Source organism: Delphinus delphis, chromosome 4, assembly GCF_949987515.2.
Source record: "Delphinus delphis chromosome 4, mDelDel1.2, whole genome shotgun sequence".
NCBI lineage: Eukaryota > Metazoa > Chordata > Mammalia > Artiodactyla > Delphinidae > Delphinus > Delphinus delphis.
In genome coordinates, this window is record NC_082686.1 from 5,326,798 (window position 1) to 5,347,537 (window position 20,740).

Sequence of the window (20,740 nt, forward strand, 5' to 3'; positions counted from 1 at the left end):
AGGACAGAAAGTGCTGGATTAGACTTCAGCATAATTAGATATTACTCTCCCCTTTACATTTAGTAAAAATTATCTTGAGCAAGTAACTTGGTTTGTCATTGCTGAAGCTCGAGTCCTTCCACTAAGTCCGATCTGAGTGTCCTTTTCATTAAGTCACAGACAAACAGTAGCCATCGTAACAGCATAGCCTTGTCTGTACTCATCTCCCAGCACTGTCTTGACAGCCACGGAGGATGGAGACTGGGAGAGCATTTTAGGATATGAGTTTGGTTCAGTGAGTAACAGCCCCGATTCTTCTCTCTACCCTGGATGCTGGCCCCTCTGATGGCTCTGGACAGCACAGTCCTTTCCGATAACAGATACCTCCCAGTAAATGTAAATATCATGAACTCTGCCCAGCCAAAAAATTAATCAATAAAGTTTTTATTTTAAATAATCTAAATGATAGATGGATAGGTAGTAATTTTAATAAAAGTATTCAAAAGACTGGCTCATATGTAGTTTTACTGGTTCTCATAAAATACTAGCCCTACTTTTCACAAAGAACAAATGAGAAGAGCAAACTAAAGTGAATATGGCCCTTCTGTATTACCAGTGAATTGAAAGGCACCCGTAGAGTGAGTGGATAAATGAATACTCATTATTTAATGTGCTTAATTCTCTTTTTTTATTCATTTTTTATTGAAGTTGATTTACATTTTGTCTTAATTTCTGCTGTACAGCAGGGTGATTCAGTTATACATATATATGCTTTTTTATATATTCTTTTCCATTATGATTTATCACAGGATATTGGATATAGTTCCCTAGGCTATGCAGTAGGACCTTGTTGTTTATTCCTTCTATATATAATCGTTTGAATCTGCTAATCCCAACTCCCAGTCCTTCCTTCCCCTCCCCCCATCCCCCTTGGCAACCACAAGCCCGTTCTTTATGTCTGTGAGTCTGTTTCTGTTTCACAGATAAATTCATTTGTGTCATATTTTAGGTTCCACATATAAGTGATATCATATGATATTTGTCTTTGTCTGACTTACTTCACTTAGTATGGTAATCTCTAGTTCCGTCCATGTTGCTGCAAATGGGATTATTCTGTTCTTTTTTATGGCTGAGTAATATTCCATTGTATAAATGTACCACATCTGCTTTATCTAGTCATCTGTTGATGAACATTTAGGTTGCTTTCATGTCTTGGCTATTGTGAATAGTGCTGCTATGAACATGTATCTTTTTGAATTATAGCACATGTATCTTTTTGAATTATAGTTTTGACCAGATATATGCGCAGGAGTGGGATTGCTGGATCATATGGTAGCTCTATTTTTAGTTTTTTGAGGAACCTCCATGCTGTTTTGCACAGTGGCTGCACCCACTTACGTTTCTACCAACAGTGTAGGAGGGTTCCCTTTTCTCCCTCTCCACAATCTGTTGTTTGTAGACATTTTAATGATGGCCATTCTGACCAGTGTGAGGTGCTATCTCACTGTAGTTTTGATTTGCATTTCTCTAATAATTAGCAATGTTGAGCATGTTTTCATGTGCCTGTTGGCCATCTGTATGTCTTCTTTAGAGAAATATGTATTTAGTTCTTCTGCCCATTTTTCGATTAGGTTGTTTGTTTTTTGTTGTTGTTGAGTTGCATGAGCTGCTAGTATGTTTTGAAAATTAAGCCCTTGTTGGTCACATTGTTTGCAAATATTTTCTCCCATCCTGTAGGTTGTCTTTTCATTTCCCTTGCTGTTCAAAAGCTTGTAAGTTTGATTAAATCCCGTTTGTTTATTTTTGCTTTTATTTCTATTGCCTTGGCAGACTGACCTAAGAAAACATTGCTGTGATTTATGTTGGAGAATATTTTGCCTATGTTCTGTTCTAGGAGTGTTATGGTGTCATGTCTTATGTTTAAGTCTTAAAGCCATTTTGAGTATTTTTGTATATGGTGTGAGGCTATGTTCGACCTTCATTGATTTACTAATGTGCTTAATTTTCTTAGAAAGCCATCATTAAGCCATCTTGCTGATGACATTTCCCATCTTATCAGAGAAATCAAATAGGGTAGATAAATTAGTAAATGGGGCACAGGTGTTAGAATGAAAAATCAAAGAATAAAAGGAAAACATCTGTCCAATATGAACATGTCTCCTAAGATAAGGGAAGAAATGCGATGTTACTTTTATCATTTAAAATAAGCTGGACCAAGTTCTTCTGGGTCTGTTGCGGGAAGAACTCCAGCCAGGAAAGCAGGAGTCAACTTCCTTGGGAGACTTTGGGCATCTAATTTCCACATTCCATTTTCATGGTTACAGAGGGTAGGACAGAAAAATACAACATATGCTTTCAGATTCATTTCACTAATACAAATATATTTAGTTTAATGCATTAAGATGTAACCAACTAACTCTATTTCTAGGTAACCTTCCACAGTTTTTTTAAAGGTCAATCTCCTCTTCGTATTAAAATTTTTGAAAACTGATTTTACATCCTTTCAGTCCCTGTGATGGAGTCCTTCCATTGGTACATTCTTTTGAAAATGTTGAGTCCAAACATAAATGTTTTTTGTGCTTTGAGGAATCACAGAAATACAGGAAATAGAATAATGCTACTTTTTAAAAGTATATTTTCATTCTCATTTTCCCTCCCTGTCACAGTCTAAAGTGGGAATAAGCCCTGTCTTTATATAAATAACAGAAGAATTCTGGAGGCATTCTCAATGACTCCTAGAAGTGAGAATTCGCAAAGAAGGAAAATACGACGCAGGGAAAGTGTGGTGTCACTCCCGGGGGTCTGGACAGAATCACTGGCTCTCCTTCCTCCTGGGAATGTGTCAGGCCCATCCCCCCACTTCAGACCAGAGCTTTCCTTGGGGGGGCCCCTTGTCCAAATGCTTCTAGCATGTTCCTGACAGGGCAGAGTAGCCTATTAGATGCTTTTCAATGTTCTTTTCCTCCATAACCCGTTCATGAGTGTTGATGCCTTTAATTGAGGCCAAAGCCTTTCATGACCCAAGAACAGACAAGAGACTCTACTTAGCTCTGCAGAAGCAATGCCATCCTATGCTTATGCTTAGGACCATCACTGAGGTGTAGGTGGCAGGTACCATATCCCGGACCAAAGGTCCACTGTGGATGCAGGCATTCTTTGTCTTCTGATAGAACACAGGCTAGAACTTTGACATCCCAGCAGGGAGGGTCACTGACTCTCCTTTGGTCCAAACCCTGGCCTTTCTCCAACACCCCCTCTCTCGGAGGTGTTTCTCCTTCCACCGTTGATAATCTCCCCACATCCCTCCCTGCCTTTATCCTCCAGCCCACAGAGTGGATCTCACCCTGCAGACGGTTTCTGTCCACAACACTGTGTCCTACAGGAGTCTACAACCTGTTCCTGTCAAGGGCCAGAAAGCAAATAATCTAGACTTTGGGCCATGAGGTCTCTGTCACAGCCCCTCAACTCTGCCTCTGTAGCTCAGAAGCAGACACAGCAGATACGCAGCTGGGTGAGTGCAGCTGGGCTCCAGTAAAACCTGACTCAGCCCCACTGACATTTGAAGCCCATATAATTTTCACATGTCACACACTATTCTTCCCCTTTTGATTTTTTGCAGTCATTTAAAAATATGTACATTCTTCGCTAAGAGCCATATAAAAACAAGTGGCTAAAGGACCACAGTTTGTCAACCATGTTTAATAAACCAAGATGATACCAAAAGAAGCAGCCACATACAATTGAAACTCGTCACAATAGCTGCCTGTTCATTGGCCCTCTGGGCAGAGATTTAAAGCACTATGGGACTCTTCCCTGCCTCTTGCACTAGCTTAGCAGATCTGGGTCAGATGTGGCCCCCTAAATCTCTGTGGCCTATTGATGGGTCCATCTGGCCCTCCACAGCCACTCTGTCATCCACGGGGGCATCCCTTCCCTGCAGGGGAGTTCCTCTCGGCTGGATACCCCTTTCTGCATGGGGGAAGCCAAGTCCTTTGGGACTCAGCTGCCACTAAATAGCTGGGACCCCAGCCTTCATACGCACAGACTAGTACACACTGCCTCTTGGCATCAAAACCAAAACCCTGTTTTCCCTAAATTCCCGTTACCTGCAGGCTCAGAGGTACCGTACCAGCCTCCCAGAACCTCAGAGTCTCTAGGTGGATTCTTTCCTGGCTGGGCCTTGGCTACACCCCTTGTTGGCCCATGGAAACTTCCACAGCCCCCCTCCTCACCCCCTCCCTGCTCTTCCCCTGCTCTGAGCCCAGGGCACCTCCCCTCCTTGCCACTTCTGACTGATTCCACTCCCAAGCTCTGGCACACTGAGCCATCACCCTTCTGGCAAAGTCTCCTTCTCAGAAGTCTTCTCTAGCTTCTCTGAGCTTCAGAAGCCACCGTGCCCTCCTTACCAGCTACCTGAGTTGGACGTAGGACCTTAAGAAGGATGCACAGCATCTAGAGGCCCTGATGTTAGGTGGGGGATGTCCCTAGAGACCTCAGAGCTGATAGGTAAACCCAATCCTAGTCTGCATATGTTCTGTGAATTCCTTTGTTAGGGCGTCAGCAGAAACCACTGGATAAGCCTTTACGGCTGGTGAGAAATGCTCTATGTGGCTACCAGAGAATGGGATTTGCAAAGGACAGAAAAATTCAGAAAAGGAGGGTTTTAACAAGAGTAGCTACTCAACAAATGTTTGTTGGTGGGATGAATGAATGAATGAGTGAATGAGTGAATGAAATGGGAGCTACCCTACAGTTTAGAAATTGAAAAAATGGCACCCTATTGTACAGAAGTTAGCCTTAAGTTCATCCCACAATATTCTCCAAAATGTTTCTAAAATTCTGCATTTGTGTTCCAAGCCAACGCACACCCTTGGTCACCATCTCCTCCGCCAAGTCTGACTAGACTATGGTGACCATCCAGCTCCAATTCCAAGTTCTTGGCCTCTCCAGATAGTACACACTTCAAGCACTTTGTCATTCATCGTAACTTAAGCATGTCTCATCATCAGATCACATGTCCACTTTTTATTTCACACCACGTGGCCCCTTGGCTCTTTACCTGTCCCTTGACGAACAATAGCATTGAGGGGGGAGCCACATGGCCGCACGTATCCCTTGTGGGAGACCTACAATGCCGAGAATGAGCTTAGAGCCCCTGTGGATGGCAGAGTGGCCATGGAGGGCCAACCCAAGGAGAGAGACAGGAAGGAAAATGTGCTTTGAGGCAACGATGTAAGACTCCTCCTCTGTCTGCCATCTCTCCCTGAGAACCCACGGTCCATTCATCCAGAAAGGCTGTGCTGTCCATCCACGGGGACTGGGGAGCCCAAGCAGGGCTCTGTCCAGCAAGGCAGCTGTTTCCCCTCCACCCCGGCCCCCCTGTGAAGAGGTCCCTTTGTTGCTGTGTGACTCCCGGACCACAGAGGGCTTACGGTCCTATTTGCGTTCAATCCCTTCTGTTCTGCAGAGACCAGGAAAATGGGTTATTGGTGACCTGAAAAATTGAGGAATGTGCAGCCGTTGCTTTTTAACGAAAGTCCATCCCGAGTGAGGCCAGTCCTAAACCTTTTAATGACTTTGAGTGACAACCGCAGTGGTTCTCAGACTGGAGCTTGCTCAGCATCCCAGGGAGGGCTTGTTAAAACACAGACCAGCACGCCCTCCCTGTAGCCAGCATGTGTTTCTGAGTCAGCAGGTCTGGGTGGGGCCCCAGCATTTCCCTAGGTTTCCTGCACTCACGCCACCACTACCCAGTCACCCCATATACCTCCCTGAAGGGTCACTGGAGCTGCTCTCCATTCCTGAGCCATCTCTTATTCCCTCACCACCTGCAGCCAGGTCCACTGATTACTTTCCTATAACATTGGCCCCCTTCTCTGGGAGTCCTCCTGCACCCATTTGGAAAAGACATCTCTTCCTTTTCCCTTCCACAGCCCCTTGTGCAAATCTTCACCACTGCCATCATCACTTTCCACTTTACTCACGGATTCACTGCACATCTTCCCTGCACGCGATGCCTTGTACAGAAGAGGCACCAGCTGCTGGCTGTTACAGTTAATGCATCCGTTCACTGAACAAGTTATGGAGCTCATGCTGTTTATATTGGGGAGCAGGGAAAGGGGCTGGAGGAAGCACACAGAGATGAAAAAGACAGTCCCCCACCCCTGTAATAAAAGGGAAATGAGGACAGACTACATTTTAAGTGAATTTGGAGGAATCTAAAAGGAAACGTTTCAAATCATTTTTCAACTGAATTACTCCACACGTCGGAGTGACGCAGTGTTCCCAGAATGCAGGATTCTGCAGTGGACGCCTTGGGCTCTCCAGGTCAGCGGATGGACCCTGCCATTGAGGAAAGTCCGCCCGCCAGCAGTGGGGAGGGGGAGGGGAGCATGCCAGAAACAGGACCTGGCTGGTGGTTTTCTGAAGATGAGGTGCCTGTTCTAATCACTCGCAGCCACACTGGTGCCCTGAGCATTTGCTCATCCCTGTTTCTACCCTCCCTATAAAGAGCGGAGAACCTGCCACAGGTGGCTCACAGGCTGATTCGGGCAGACACGTCAAATGCAGGCACTTGCAAACCACACAAGGAAATTGACACGGGGCTCCTGTTGTCATGGAGATCAAAAGAGACGGTTTCTTAAAGAAAGTGAGGGTTGGGGGGGATTTGGAGGCTGGAGAAAGGGCTCCTCAGCAGATGTGAAAGAAAGCTGTTTAGGGAAACCACAGGAGAAAAAACAAAGGGCTGGAAGGGGAGAAAGAGAGGGCCACAGACAGCAGATAAATGAGACAAATGAAAAGAAATCTGGATCATTCCTGGATGCAAAGGCAAAGGAAAGGAAGAGGAAACTTCAACATGGGAAAACAACGAATCCTCACAAGAAAAACACAACAGTGGATAGCTAAGGCCTTCTCTTAGAATAGTAGTGCATTCAAAGGGCTTTGAGAAAAGGTAAAACCAGAGCACTCACACATCAAAGTCATCTGTAAATGACAGCATCATCCTGCATTCAACATCCAGATTGTTGAATTCTTGACTATGGAGTGAGGGGGCCCTTCTTCACTTTAGCTTTTTTGCTTTCCCCCAATCACTTACTTTCCAACATCTTCCTCTAATATGTATTAAGAGGGCTGGTTGCCAGGAGAGGTTTGCTATAAATCTGTTGGTCGGTCTTCAATGATCCTTATTGTAAGCATGTGTGACCCACTGGCTGGATGACAAGTGAATAAACTCTGGAATCCTTGTTTTAAGCAGGAAACAAAAATGGACAACATTGTCCAGATAAAATAGCTCTTCAGAAGCTATTTTCCTCCCTGATGGGGTCTGGGAAATGAAATGGACCCCTCCCAATGCTGCCTAAATCTCCCATCTTGATAGGTTGGCCGCCATGCTACATGACAGCACGGAAGCCAGCTCTCAACTTGAACCCTCACGTCCAGGCTGGGGCACACTGCCTGAGAGCTCCCTCTGAACTGACTGACCCAGGCCTCTGATCAACAGCTGCATCCTGGGTCTGGAGTCCAGGCATCTCTTCTGTCTTTATACCCTGCCAATTAGATCTTTATTCAGTAAGATATAAATCTTAGGTCATTCTTACCCATCACTTTTTTACACCTCATAAATGCTCAGAACCATTGTCTTCTTTATCTACAATAAATTTTTTGAGAATGTCCACTGTGCTGAGGTCTTGATTTGGACAGGGCAGTGGGTCAGATTTCAAACATTTTTTTAGGAACTCTTGTGCTCTTGGCGCTTGCAGTCAAGTTCTTGGAGACCAGACATTTGATATGTTAATGGTGACCATAGAGGAGATGGAAGTGGCCAATTCTTGCTGAGCTGATGGTGGTTGGGTGAGTGCCAGTGGAGACCAGAGGAAGGAGAGGACTCCTTGGATGGAGATCGTCAAAGGAGGCTCCCCAATGAGTTGGAAGTGGAGCTGGCCATGGAGGGAGTCATGTATCGATAGTGGAAAAAAGGAAGAAGTGCATTCTCTGACTGGGGCTTTCATGAGATGAGAAAGTGTAAGAGAGTTGGAATCCCCATGCTTAATCAAGCAGTCAAAGAGAATTCTAGGTGGAGGGACATCCAGGAGACATTAGTCTGGAAAGACTCCTGTAGGGCTCAAATCTTACAACAGGCATTGTTGAGATTTGGGGAGAGGGAGGGCATGATCAAAGTGGCTTCTTAGGATACTTGTCTTCTCCAATATCTTGCAACCCAGATTCAAAATGTGTTTAAAGACCCCTACCTGATTCCTTCTTCTACGTTTCGTCCTACCCCACCATTAACTCCAATCTCTTAGTTTCATGAAAGCAAACAATTATTTTTGACCCACTTAATCAGTTGTTCTTTGAGGCTATTGATATAGCCTCAACTGCCTTCCCACCTGGATGTTCTTTCTTTGTGCATCAGCCAACCGTTTCCCTTTATTCCAAGTAGACACATGCTCCAAGCAGAAATGTATCATCCAAAACAACTTTTAAAGTAAGGGGTATTACGTACTAACTTGTCTTCGGGTGATATGAAGCCCACTACCAGACAAATGGATTGAAGTGTTTCCACTGGTCCATACCCACGTCCCCTGCTGGCTTGTTGTTCATGTAACTCAGAGAGGTCCCCAGAGTCACTTCAAAAAAAGTTGGAACTTGCACCACAGCCCTTAAATTCCCTGCACTTGGTGTACGAAATTCCTGCACTTATGGATTTTAAAAAGAGATCTGTTTTCTAATATGTCCTCAAGAATTTCTTTAATGTTAACACATTCCTAAATTTACATCTGACTATTCAACCTACAAATGAATAGTAGAACTTAAACTTTGCCTGTTACAGTTAGAATTTTTGCTTACTTTTGTGCATGAAAACAATACTTTCTCTTCATGTGATTTGCTAGATTTTTCTTTGATTAAAAATATTTTGCTTAGTGTAACTTTACAAACCTAATTAGCAAGTGCTTCAAAAAGGAGAAAAGTTATCTGGGGCTCTGTGAGTGGTGGAAACTAAAAACTAAAACTAAAAAACATTTCTTGGAAAAACCTGGGTTAGAATTGCAACTCTACACTTACCTTCTTCATCTGTAAAGAAGGATAATGAGACTTCTTGGGGTTGTTGTGAAGATAAATGGGGAGATATACATCTCACCTATTACACTGATTGGGAAAAGCAAGTGCTCAACAGGTGAAGGTGATGGAGGTGGTGGAGGTGGTAGAGGGATACTAGTAACTGGTGGTAGTGATTTTGGCCCTGAGTTAGTGTTGGAGGTGATGGTGGTAATAGTGATACTTAGGGTGATGTTTATGTCAGTGGTGATGGTGGTGGATGTATTGGAGGCATGGCAGTGATTTATTGATGGAGGAGGTGATAAGGATGGTGGTAAAGGTGGGAGAGGTGGCCGTGGTATAGGGTAATGGTGGTGGTGGTGATGATGGTGATGATGCTGGTGATGGAGGTGGTGGTGATGTTGGTGATGATGTAGGTGATGCAGGTGGTAGTGATGATGGTGATGATGCTGGTGATGGAGGTGGTGGTGATGATGGTGATGGAGGTAGTGGTGATGATGGTGATGGAGCTGGTGGTGATGATGGTGATGATGCAGGTGATGGAGGTGGTGGCAGTGATGAAGGTGGTGATGATGATGGTGATGGAGCTGGTGGTGATGATGGTGATGACGCTGGTGATGGAGGTGGTGGTGATGATGGTGATGATGCAGGTGACGGAGGTGGTGGTGATGATGGTAATGATGCAGGTGATGGAGGTGGTGGTGATGAAGGTGGTGATGATGATGGTGATGGAGCTGGTGGTGATGATGGTGATGATGCAGGTGATGGTGGTGGTGGTGATGATGGTGATGATGCTGGTGATAGAGGTGGTCGTGATGATGGTGATTGATGCTGGTGATGGAGGTGGTGGCAGTGATGAAGGTGGTGATGATGATGGTGATGGAGGTGGTGGTGATGATGGTGATGGAGCTGGTGGTGATGACGGTGATGATGCTGGTGATGGTGGAGGTGGTGTGGATGATGGTGATGATGCTGGTGATAGAGGTGATGGTGATGATGGTGATGATGCAGGTGATGGAGGTGGTGGTGATGATGGTGATGATGCTGGTGATGGAGGTGGTGGCAGTGATGAAGGTGGTGATGATGGTGACAGAGGTGGTGGTGATGATGGTGATGATGCAGGTGATGGAGGTGGTGGTGATGATGGTGATGATGCAGGTGATGGAGTTGGTGGCAGTGATGTACGGGGATGGTTGTCTTGGGGGCATGAGGTAGTGGAGGTGGTAAGGGGGGACGGTGTGCATGTAGGTAGCAGTGATGGTAATGGTGAAGATGTGGTGGTAGAGGTGGTGAGTATTGATTGGTGGTGTTCACCGTGGTTGTGGTGAAGGAAGCTACTGTTGTAACTGAATTAGAAAGAGAAATAACCGAGAGATGATTTCAGCACACTAACTTTTATGAAAACAGCTTTAGTGGGATGAAATTAACATACCATCACATTTGCTGTTTTAAGTGTACGATTCCATGTTGTTTTGTATGTTTACAGAGATGTGCAGCCATCACCAGAATCTAATTTTAGATTATTTTCATCACTCACAACAAAGCCCATACCCATTAGTAGTCACTCCCCATTTCTCCCCCAACACAATCCTTTTTAGATGGTTTTCAAAACCTCTTAGGGCCCGCATGCTGTGAAATCAAAAGTGCATATTTCATTTGTAAGAAAAATCCATCGCTTCTTTCTCAGGTGCAACAATTCATTCTGCATGATAACTAGCGATTGTATTAGAGCCCTGGAAAGAAATGTGTGAAACCACTGCTACCTTCAAATAACTCACCACTCTATTCATACATATCTCTTCAAAATCAGAATATTAAGAAAACTGGAGGAGAGCTCTCTTCTTTGTTTCTTGTGATAAACACAGTCCCTTGCATTACCATATTGGATTTCACATCTAAAAGAATAATAACTAAAAAATCCTATCTCATTAACAGTCAACTGAAACACAACCTTTTTGAAATAAGATACCCAATAAGTCCCACTTCTGGGACTTCAGTCCAATAAACAAACTTAAAAACAGATGCACTGTATCACAGAGGTTCATCTGTGGTAGGAAATAAGTTACAAAACAATATCCCAAACAAAATTGTTGGAAAAATGAGTCAATAAAACATGGAATATGATTTTTAAAAACTAGAAGTAAACATGAAAGTATGATCATAATAGCATATTAAATAAAAATAATCAGTCACTAAATTGTAGAGTATGAAGACAACCATGTGAAAACCAAAAACAAACTTCAATTTCACTTAGAGAAAAAAACATATCAGAATTTGAATAGTGATTACATGGGAATGGTGGCTGTATACTTTTATTATTACAAAAAAAACACTAAAATAATTTTCTACAAAATATTTTGCAGACGAGTCTAATAAACAAAAATAACCTTTGTGTCACTCCAGAATTAGCAGGACTAAAATTTAGTTCTAAGAAAACTGTAAAGAATGTCCTATTTCTTTTGTACAAAATATTTAAACTGAACAGGACAAAAACCACTGTGTTGCCTATCCTATTTAAGCAGTTAGAATGTGTTTTCACCCTCAGAAAGTGAAAAAAGGAAGATTTCTCTACCCACCTATCTGTGCAACCAAATCACGGGCATGATTAATCCCCCCAAACCCAGGAAGGGAAACGTCAGCCAGCAGGTCCCTCTGCTTGTAGAAGATTCAGCTGCATTGGGTGCTGTGAGTGAACATTTTCTCGTGGGCATTTGCCTCCACTCCCTACACCCCCTACCTGATCAGACTCCATAGCTCCTCTCCTGGGATCCTGACTTGGCACCTTAGGGAGACTTAAATTGTCACAGGGAGCCCGTTGAAAAATTAGAATGTTTTTTAAACTTAAACAGTCCTTTGTATTTGGGTGACCATATTAAACATTAAAAAAACTTTGTGAAATAGGAGAAATGTCTTTGTTTTATATTTGACTTATCCATGGCTTTTGGAGGGAAATTGATTTTGCTAATTAGTCCAATGATACAAATGCAATTCAGTGGTTTAGGTGAAACAAATTCCAGGTAATGGAATTCTCGACATCTGAAATCTTTGGATCCAATTTTAAATCAGAGTGAAAAGTTGTAGTTCGCCAATGCAAAAGCAGGAGCGCATAGACACTTGCTTATAATAAGAAAGGGGTGTGCTTTTGTGTCAACGTCTGACTGCCAACTTGACTGAAGAAGTAATGGTTTCCAGGCTGTTTCTTTGATACCTATTAGCACCATGTAAATGCCTGAAATCAGACGAGTTGTTGAGAAAGGCAGTGGCATCCAAGAAAACCACAAATGAGGAAACTCGCCTGAGAAAAGAAATGTGATTTTACTGCTCTCGTATAACTCAGACAAACACCCAAAGACAGCTGGCGACATTCATGACGCGGGGGGCTGGCGTGGTAGGCAATCCACAGGCGTCTGCTGAATTCGTTCATGGCGCTGTCTGTCCCGACCTTCTTCTGCCTTCTTCCTGCTGGTGGTCCAGCCTCACCCCACCCCCATCCTGGGCACATCCTCTCTGTCTGCCATTCCTCACCCCTGGGCATTCAGAAGCCCCCCCCAATCCATTCCAGCTGCTCTGTCTCTCCCACCCCACACCCTCCCTCCCCTTCTGGAACCCTGGCCATCCCTCCAGCCCCGCCTGCGGTCAGCATCTTCTGACTGCTTCAGGCCACACTCATTTTGCCACTTTGAGAAGCCTGCTGGCCTTCACGGTCCAGTACCACACACCTGAACACTTCAGATTTCTCTGCAGTTTCCTGAGTGCGTATGTCCTCTCTCCAATGGGATTGTAAGCATTTTCAGAAAGCTTTTCAGAGCCCCAAGAGACCTTAATCCACGGTTTGTACTGAAATACACATGTACACATACACATGCACATACATACACATACCTGCTCACACATATGCACACACAGACATAATACAAATACACACACTCAACACACACACACACACACAGCCGTTGATTGCCTGAAAGCCTACCACACCTTTATTACTTTAGAGCATCACTTTGATGCTGTTCTTAAAACATACTTGAAAAAAGTCTGGATTCTTAAAAAGTCCAACGTGTCAGCAAAAACTGTTCTGTTTCTGACTCGTAACTCTAGCCTCACCTTGCCCATCTTAAATCACCATAAAATGATCCCCGAATGACTCAGGCCTTAATGAAAGAGGTTTGCCTTCCTGCCAGGGGTGGACTCCCCTTCACATCCAGCTTTCGACATGCAAACACCTTTGTTCTGGAATATTCCATTAGAGTATAAGCTCCATGAGGGCAGGGACCTTTTTAAAAAAATCACTTCTGTTCCCCAGTGCCTGGAACAATGTGGCAGAGTTCCGTAGATTTTGCTGGGTGAAAACGCGAACATCAGTCTCCCCAGGTGATGGTTGGTGTAGGCAGAGGTACCACAGACGCAATCCATCTTTCCAAACTTCCCCACCACTTAGAGAAGTCGGCTGTCCTGGCAGCATGAGTGGGAGGGGCTGGGAGCACAGGCTCTGTGGTGGATTCCCCTCCTGTCCCTCATGTCTGTGGGACCTCCTGTGTCAATGAAGGTCTTGGTGGTGCTGTGTCCCGGGGCTGCAGTGAGGGTTGGGCTCATTCGCGCAGGTAAAGGCAGAGCACCTGGCCACGAGCAGCCTCTAGGTATGAGTTTGCTGCTACTATTACTATTACTACTGCCACACCTGTTATGATTATTTCCACGCTTATTCAATTTCATTTTTATTTGCCTAAGAGGAGGGCAGGTGCCGGTTTTCCTCTTGTCACACCTCGAGTGTTCTTTTTGGTTTGATTGTTTAGCTACTCACATTGTACTTGGTAACTTTTCAACGTCCAAATTATTCACGGAGTATAATTCGTAGCTTGGCCATAGGTATACAGTAGGATTAACCAGCTTTCGAACAGGTTTAAAGCATCCGAAAATAACATTGTTTTTTACCAAATCACAAACAGTGTTCTTTAGTGATTCCTCTCTTTCCTGTTTAGGCTCCCAAGAAACATCTGCAAAATGGGATTATCCGTGGCTATCAAATAGGTTACCGCGAGTACAGCACTGGGGGCAACTTCCAGTTCAACATCATCAGTATCGACACCACGGGGGACAGTGAGATTTACACCCTCAGCAACCTAAACAAGTTCACCCAGTATGGCCTGGTGGTGCAGGCCTGCAACCGGGCCGGGACGGGGCCTTCTTCTCAGGAAGTCATCACCACCACCCTCGAGGATGGTAGGTTCCAGCCGCTGCTCTGGGTCCTCAGAGCCTGGCCGCCTTCGGGCTTTGCAGTGACAATGGCATCCAGGCCGGCAGGGACTGGGGGTTCCGGTGGGGAAGCTGCCCTGATTAACTCGTGGGCTGCCTTGGTTCGGTGCCCTTGACAGACCTTGATTGCAAAGCCAAATCCATCCCTTCTTCAGCATCCTTCTCCATCAAGCCCAAGAGGTGGGCTTTTCCCGCGTGAAACCAAAGCTCTCCCTATGACTGCGGCAGTCTGGCCTGAATGTAGAAATCCGATTTTCTAAGAATTTCTCACAAATCACTGTAAAGGAGGATTTTTTTCTTTTTCTTTTTTCTTTCTTTCTTCTTTCTTCATTCTTTCTTTCTTTCTTTCTTTCTTTCTTTCTTTCTTTCTCTTTCTTTCTTTCTTCTTTCTTTCTTCTTTCTTTCTTTCTTTTCTTTCTTTTTCTTTCTCTCTTTCTTTCTTTCTTTCTTTCTTCCTTCCTTCCTTTCTTTCTTTCCTTTTTTCTTTCTTTCTTTCTTTTTCTTTCCCTTCCTTCCTTCCTTCCTTCCTTCCTTCCTTCCTTCCTTCCTTCCTTCCTTCCTTCCTTCCTTCCTTCCTTCCTTCCTTCCTTCCTTCCTTCCTTCCTTCCTTCCTTCCTTCCTTCCTTCCTTCCTTCCTTCCTTCCTTCCTTCCTTCCTTCCTTCCTTCCTTCCTTCCCTCCCTCCTTTTTTTATGATTGCTTTTTATTTTCAAGCATTCTGAGACCAGAGAACAGGAATGAGCAAGCTTCCTTGGAGCAAATCTCACGGTGACTGTGCGCCCCCTAGTGGCCATAAGGCATTAATGTACCCTCCCACCTTGACCACCTAAGAGCTCACATTCTCCAGCAATGCTTGAAAGGAGAGAGAACCCTAGTGTCCGGAAGCGCCATCTTTTAGGTGCAGAGGTCAGATATAGGGTCAGCTGTAGGAGTAGGGGATAGATGCTTCCAGCAGCAAGCTCGCACGGCAGTTGCCTCTTGTGCAACTAGCCGCTGGGTCATAGGTTTGAGAGCACACATGGTGACTTGCATCTATAATTTCTGAGCGTTTTCACAGGGAGAGAAGTCTTAGACAGCTAGAACCCAGAAGTCCAGGCTTTTCTTTCCATCTTCATAGTCTTCGCAGGCGTGGTTAGATAGGCCTTTGGGTTTGCACGTTGATGTTCATCTTTCACTGATGTTTGCAATTCAGTCACTATTTTGCCCCCTCTCCCAGCCACGACGTTTAAGGTTTGCATAAACCCACATGAAAAATACTTCAGATATCCTTCTAGCCTGTATCCTAGTCCATTTTCTCTCTTTCCTCTGACGAATGGTATAGTATTGAAAGGGGCCCTGCTGGGGATGGGACAGTGAATACGATGACGTGTCTGCTTTGTGGCACTTTCAACAGTGAGGCTTTCAATTTACATGCCAGGTATTACTCAGTATGAGGAGATGTACTGTATAAAGTACATGTAACTTACAACAGTAACTTTCAAGGGTAATGGGAAAATAAGCCAGACCAGCAATGGTCTTTTACTCATGCAGTAGGATCAGAAGTGTTCTCAACTCCATAAACCTGGGGCTTAACAGTGAAGCAGTTATTCTGGAAAGAGAGACAGTGGAAGTCATATGAAGTCATTGCATTTTACTGAGTTATCATAATATTTGCATAGAGGAATGGTACTCATTTTTTTCCTTAATTTGGGGGATTGAGAGCAATGTTTTATTTTCCTGTACTTTGAACTATTAAACTAATGTTGCTTATTCAATATTGCTTTGCTAATTAAACCACCCACGGTTATTACAGATTCTAACTATCTAATTTCAGTGCCCAGCTACCCCCCCGAAAATGTCCAAGCCATAGCAACATCACCAGAAAGAATATCACTGTCCTGGTCCACACTTTCCAAGGAAGCCCTGAATGGAATCCTCCAGGGGTTCAGAGTCATTTACTGGGCCAACCTCATGGACGGAGGTAAGGGGGTTAAACTAGAACTTGGAGTTTGCCCCAAAGGATGCGCCATGGAATTTGCAGACCCCCTCCTCCTACCGTGGGATTCAGCACAGGGTGGGCAGTTCTTTATCGATGGGTACTTTTCTCCTTTCCCCTCGTCTTTCTGTTATCTCATATCTGACATTTTTAACAGGTGTGCACAGCTGTTTAAATCATATACCTTCAAAAAGCAATTTGAAGGATAGGAGGGGGTGGCACTTGGGGAATCTAGGAATAGATGTGTTTTCCTAATTATGAGTATCTATGTCAAGCCTCTGCAGGCAGCACCAAAACCTGGATCTGTATCTAGAAAGTTCTGCGTGATGTGTATCCTAAAAGGCTGACTTCCTCCTATTCCCCGATAGGACTCAGCAGGGAAAATCCTTAAGCTCCTGTAGTTGAACTAGAAGGGGTTCAGGAAGAACGCCGGAGCCAGAACACCTTGGGCGGAGGAGTGTTGTTCCCACGAGGAGCGCTTTCATCCCAAACCCTCCACTTTTGTCCCCTCCTTTTTCTTTCTTCCTCCTTGTATTCCCTCTCTTCCTTCTTGTTTCTTTGTGATTTTTTTTTCTTTCAAGTTGTAGGACAAAATTCTCCTGTTTGGAGGCAAGACTTGGCACGAGAGAGGGTCAGCTCAGGGAGTGGCAAGATTGGGGCTCCAAGTGTCTTGAGCAGAACAGAGGCCTGACATCACCGAGCCAGGCTGAGCCCCGCTCCAGGAGCATGACAGGCCCACCCTGAGCTACAGCCCCTAACAGGAAAGGCTCTGCTCTCTGCTTGTGGCCCAGGACTTGGGTGGCCCACATCTGCACCCTCCCCCGCTCCCCATATCCAGCCCCCGGGGATGCCTCCCCTCTGGTTTGGGGCTTCCTGCAGCTCTTCTGACTGTGGGTCCTCTGAGTCTGGGCAAACACAGAGGCCCCCAGGGCATTTCCCACCTCTGCTCAGGACCACCTGGGTCTGCTCTGCCAACCCGGTCGCTTTCCCCACCCAGGTAATCAGAACACACTGGGCCTCAGAGGCTGCAGGGGTTCCACTATTGGTGCCAGAATAAAGGAAGGAAGGCGGCTTAATTTGCTAAGTAAATAGCAGAGTTCCAGGCTTAGCTGTTTACATCTGCAGCCAGACTTGTGTCTCAGAGCTGAGGACCAGATCTGATTCCCTTGATGTCGAGGTAGCGCTTTTCATAGTGCCAGCAGTGGGAGACATTCTGATTCGCCTTCTGGGCGCCCCCAAAGCAGAAGTGTTACCTGAGCAGCTACTCTGTGCTGAGCTCCTGCTTGGCGCTGAGGATGCAGCATCTGCCCCGATGGATGCTCTAGCCTAGTGAGAGTGGGGATAAGTGATGCATACAGAACCTCCAGCCCAGTAAGGCACAGCCAGCCCCACGGAGGCACAGAGTTAAACAGATGATTCCCTTCACCTCCTCCCTGCAAACAGAGCTTCAAAACTCCCATAGAAGTAAAATACGGAGCAATGAAAAATTTCAAATTATCTACTTTACTGACACAATACAGTAATAGATCATTGCATATACTTGTTCTGGTTTCTAATCCTCTTCTTGAATAAGATGAAATTAAACACCCTAACGTACTCACCTAAAGGCAGTGTTACACTAAAATCGTCCTTTTTTGTTCTTGTTGGAAACATTTCCATAGTCCGGTGGTGCCTCTTCATCACATTTTCACATTTTACTCATATGTGCTAATAATACCTGTAAGCACCTTAGTTCTACGATGGATGATCTGGTTGATATCGTTCAGTCAACTTCACACTTTAAAGCTTTAAAAACTTGAATATTTAAAAACATAAAAGTCTTTAAATAAAGAATGCTTTGGGCTTCCCTGGTGGCGCAGTGGTTGAGTGTCTGCCTGCCGATGCAGGGGACACGGGTTCATGCCCGGTCTGGGAAGATCCCACATGCCGCGGAGCGGCTGGGCCCGTGAGCCATGGCCGCTGAGCCTGCGCGTCCGGAGCCTGCGCTCTGCAACGGGAGAGGCCACAGCGGTGAGAGGCCCGCGTACCGCAAAAAAAAAAAAAAAAAAAAGAATGCTTGGAAATGCATACAGTTTCTAAAGATACTTTTACTCACTGTATGAAGACCAAGGTGATGTGCTTAATGCCTAATGTAGAAGTACTACACTTAATCTCCAAAAGATGAGAAAGAAACCCTCAGAAACCTATGAACAGTCATTCCTGACCTGCTACCTCTGAGAAGTGACATGTATGCATTCGCAGGGAATTTCATGGAATTACTGGGTTCTTCTGCACCAGCTCTTAGATTGTGGCCCTGAGGTTCCCACAGACACACAACACATAGTGATCATGTAAAGAACTATACCTGCTAAGCTTGAGGATACACCACACATACATACACACACACTCACTCGTGCAGGCCAAGAGAGAAAGAGATCGTTACTACTGCTGTGATTAGCAATTGCCCCAAATACTTTGAAAAATATGCATTAAAAAGCATTTTGTTATTGTTAATATGGCCAGATAAAACTGGTTAATATATTTGATAGGACAGGTTAAATGTACAATAGGTCGGTGAAATTTCTGAGTATTTTATAATCTGAAAGTCAAAGAATTTTTAAGACCTGACAGAAGCAGTTAGTCTAAGATTGCTAGGGAAGTGGCACACTTTGAAAATCCACTATTTCCATCGGAATTGGAGCTGCTTTTCAGCCCTCTGTCTTTCTTCAAGGCAAAAACGACAGATTCTGAATCAAAGCAACGTTTAAGTGCCAACCAAGACTTTTGCTACGATGCTGGCAGGTTGAGGAGGTGCTTGGGAAAAGTGATTTCCACCCCTATTTTGATTTCTTCCTTAGACTCTTTAAGAATGAAGAAGGGTGTAAATAAATACATAAAACTATTTTGTTTTAAAATATGAAGTTTTTCTTTAAAAAACTTTTTGTACTATAAATGATTTCTGAATTTATTTTCTATATTAATTTCATATTATTTTACTCATGATTTCAACTGAACACTATTCTTTACTCCCCATATATTTTAAAAAAATTATTTTATTGAAGTATAGTTGATTTACAATGTTATGCTAATTTCTACTGTACTGTCCCATATATATATATATATATATATTTTTTTTTTTTTTAATGACTCCATTGGGGCCGGGAAAAGTAGGTGATAGAAATCTGTGTTTAAGCCATAAAAAAAGAAAAGGAGCTTGAAAGAACGACAAATGAAGCACGCTATTTTGAATTTGGCTTTTTTCATAATTTTCCTTTTTACTTCCTCTACATTGATGAGTCAGGGACATACCCTCCCAGCAGAGAGAATGAGGTGCTTTTGTGGTAGATTCTGGGGCACAGGTAGTTTTTAAAAATCCTTGGGGGGGTAATTTTGAACAGGGGTTTGGACTGCTTTCATATTCATGGTTCGTGATAAATTAGTTCATCCAAATAATATGAACCCCAATATGAGTCAATAACCAGGTACCAATTCTAATTAGTATGGTAATTCATGAGCGGGTGTAATTCTTTTGTGTCAAGTGTTGCTTTCTTTAAAAAGATCAGGGTGTCCCACTTTGCCCTTCTCCCTCTTAACTGTCCTCTTCTCCATCACTGTCTCTCACTGGGGAACAGCCCTGTCCCATCGGCACAGCACACCTTTCCCCTGCACTGTAATTGGAGCTCATACTTCCCCCGTGACGTAGAGACCCTGGGTCCTTCTTAAAGATAAAAACAAAAGCATAAAACCAGAGGCCCCAAGAGGTCACATGATATAGTCAACTCCTCATTACTAGCCCTGCATACAGCCCCGTGGAAGCCCCTCCCCTGAGTTGCATTTTCCCTGACTGTGTGTGTGTGTGTGTGTGTGTAATCTTTGGCATAATGTAGAAGTTCCTAAATCTGAAAAGATCTTGATGAGATCTATACTTAAACTTTTTCCATTAGCATTTGAATTTTTTAACCTACTCCAATTGACCTGTATTATCTATGTTCAGGAAAATGAACATCATAAATGAATAATATAATGGAAAGCGGTCTGATGGTCACCCAGGGCAGACTTTTCCTTCACAGGAGAGAATTTCTAACCCATCTGAGGGTAACGATTGTTACCCAGCTTTCCAAATGCACAGTGACCACACAGGAGCAAACATTTTCTTTCATTTTCATAAGCCATCTGCTCCGGTTTCTAGATTGTGGCCCCTAAAAGTCTGCCACCAGATGGTCTCCCCCAGAAGACCACAGGCATCTTTGGGGGGCTGTGCCCTTTGCTCTTCTCTCCCCCCCCCCCAGCAAAGCATCCTGCCCCCAGAACTCATCCACAAGGTGCCCAAGGTGGGAACAGGCGTCGGGCTCCTTTTGGGGTCCGGGGCTGTGTCTGTGCCCATTTTTCCCATCCCCTCACAGCCCTCATCACACACAGGGGTCCCTGGCATGTGAGTGACAAACCTTGGTTACCCCCTGCTTTATTTTAAATTCAACTATCCTGCTATGTCCAGTTC

The 20,740-nt window shown here is 44.4% G+C and overlaps 1 protein-coding gene across 1 annotated transcript in view; it reads left to right on the forward strand.

Moving 5' to 3' along the window:
• DSCAM (DS cell adhesion molecule) overlaps positions 1-20,740 on the forward strand; it is a gene marked incomplete at its 5' end in the record, with an annotated part of 743,491 nt that overhangs the window by 621,909 nt on the left and 100,842 nt on the right. Inside the window, 2 exons of the mRNA XM_060009865.1 lie at positions 14,016-14,256; positions 16,102-16,248. Coding sequence (XP_059865848.1) covers positions 14,016-14,256; positions 16,102-16,248 — 388 coding nt within the window. The remainder of the gene's footprint in view (positions 1-14,015; positions 14,257-16,101; positions 16,249-20,740) is intronic.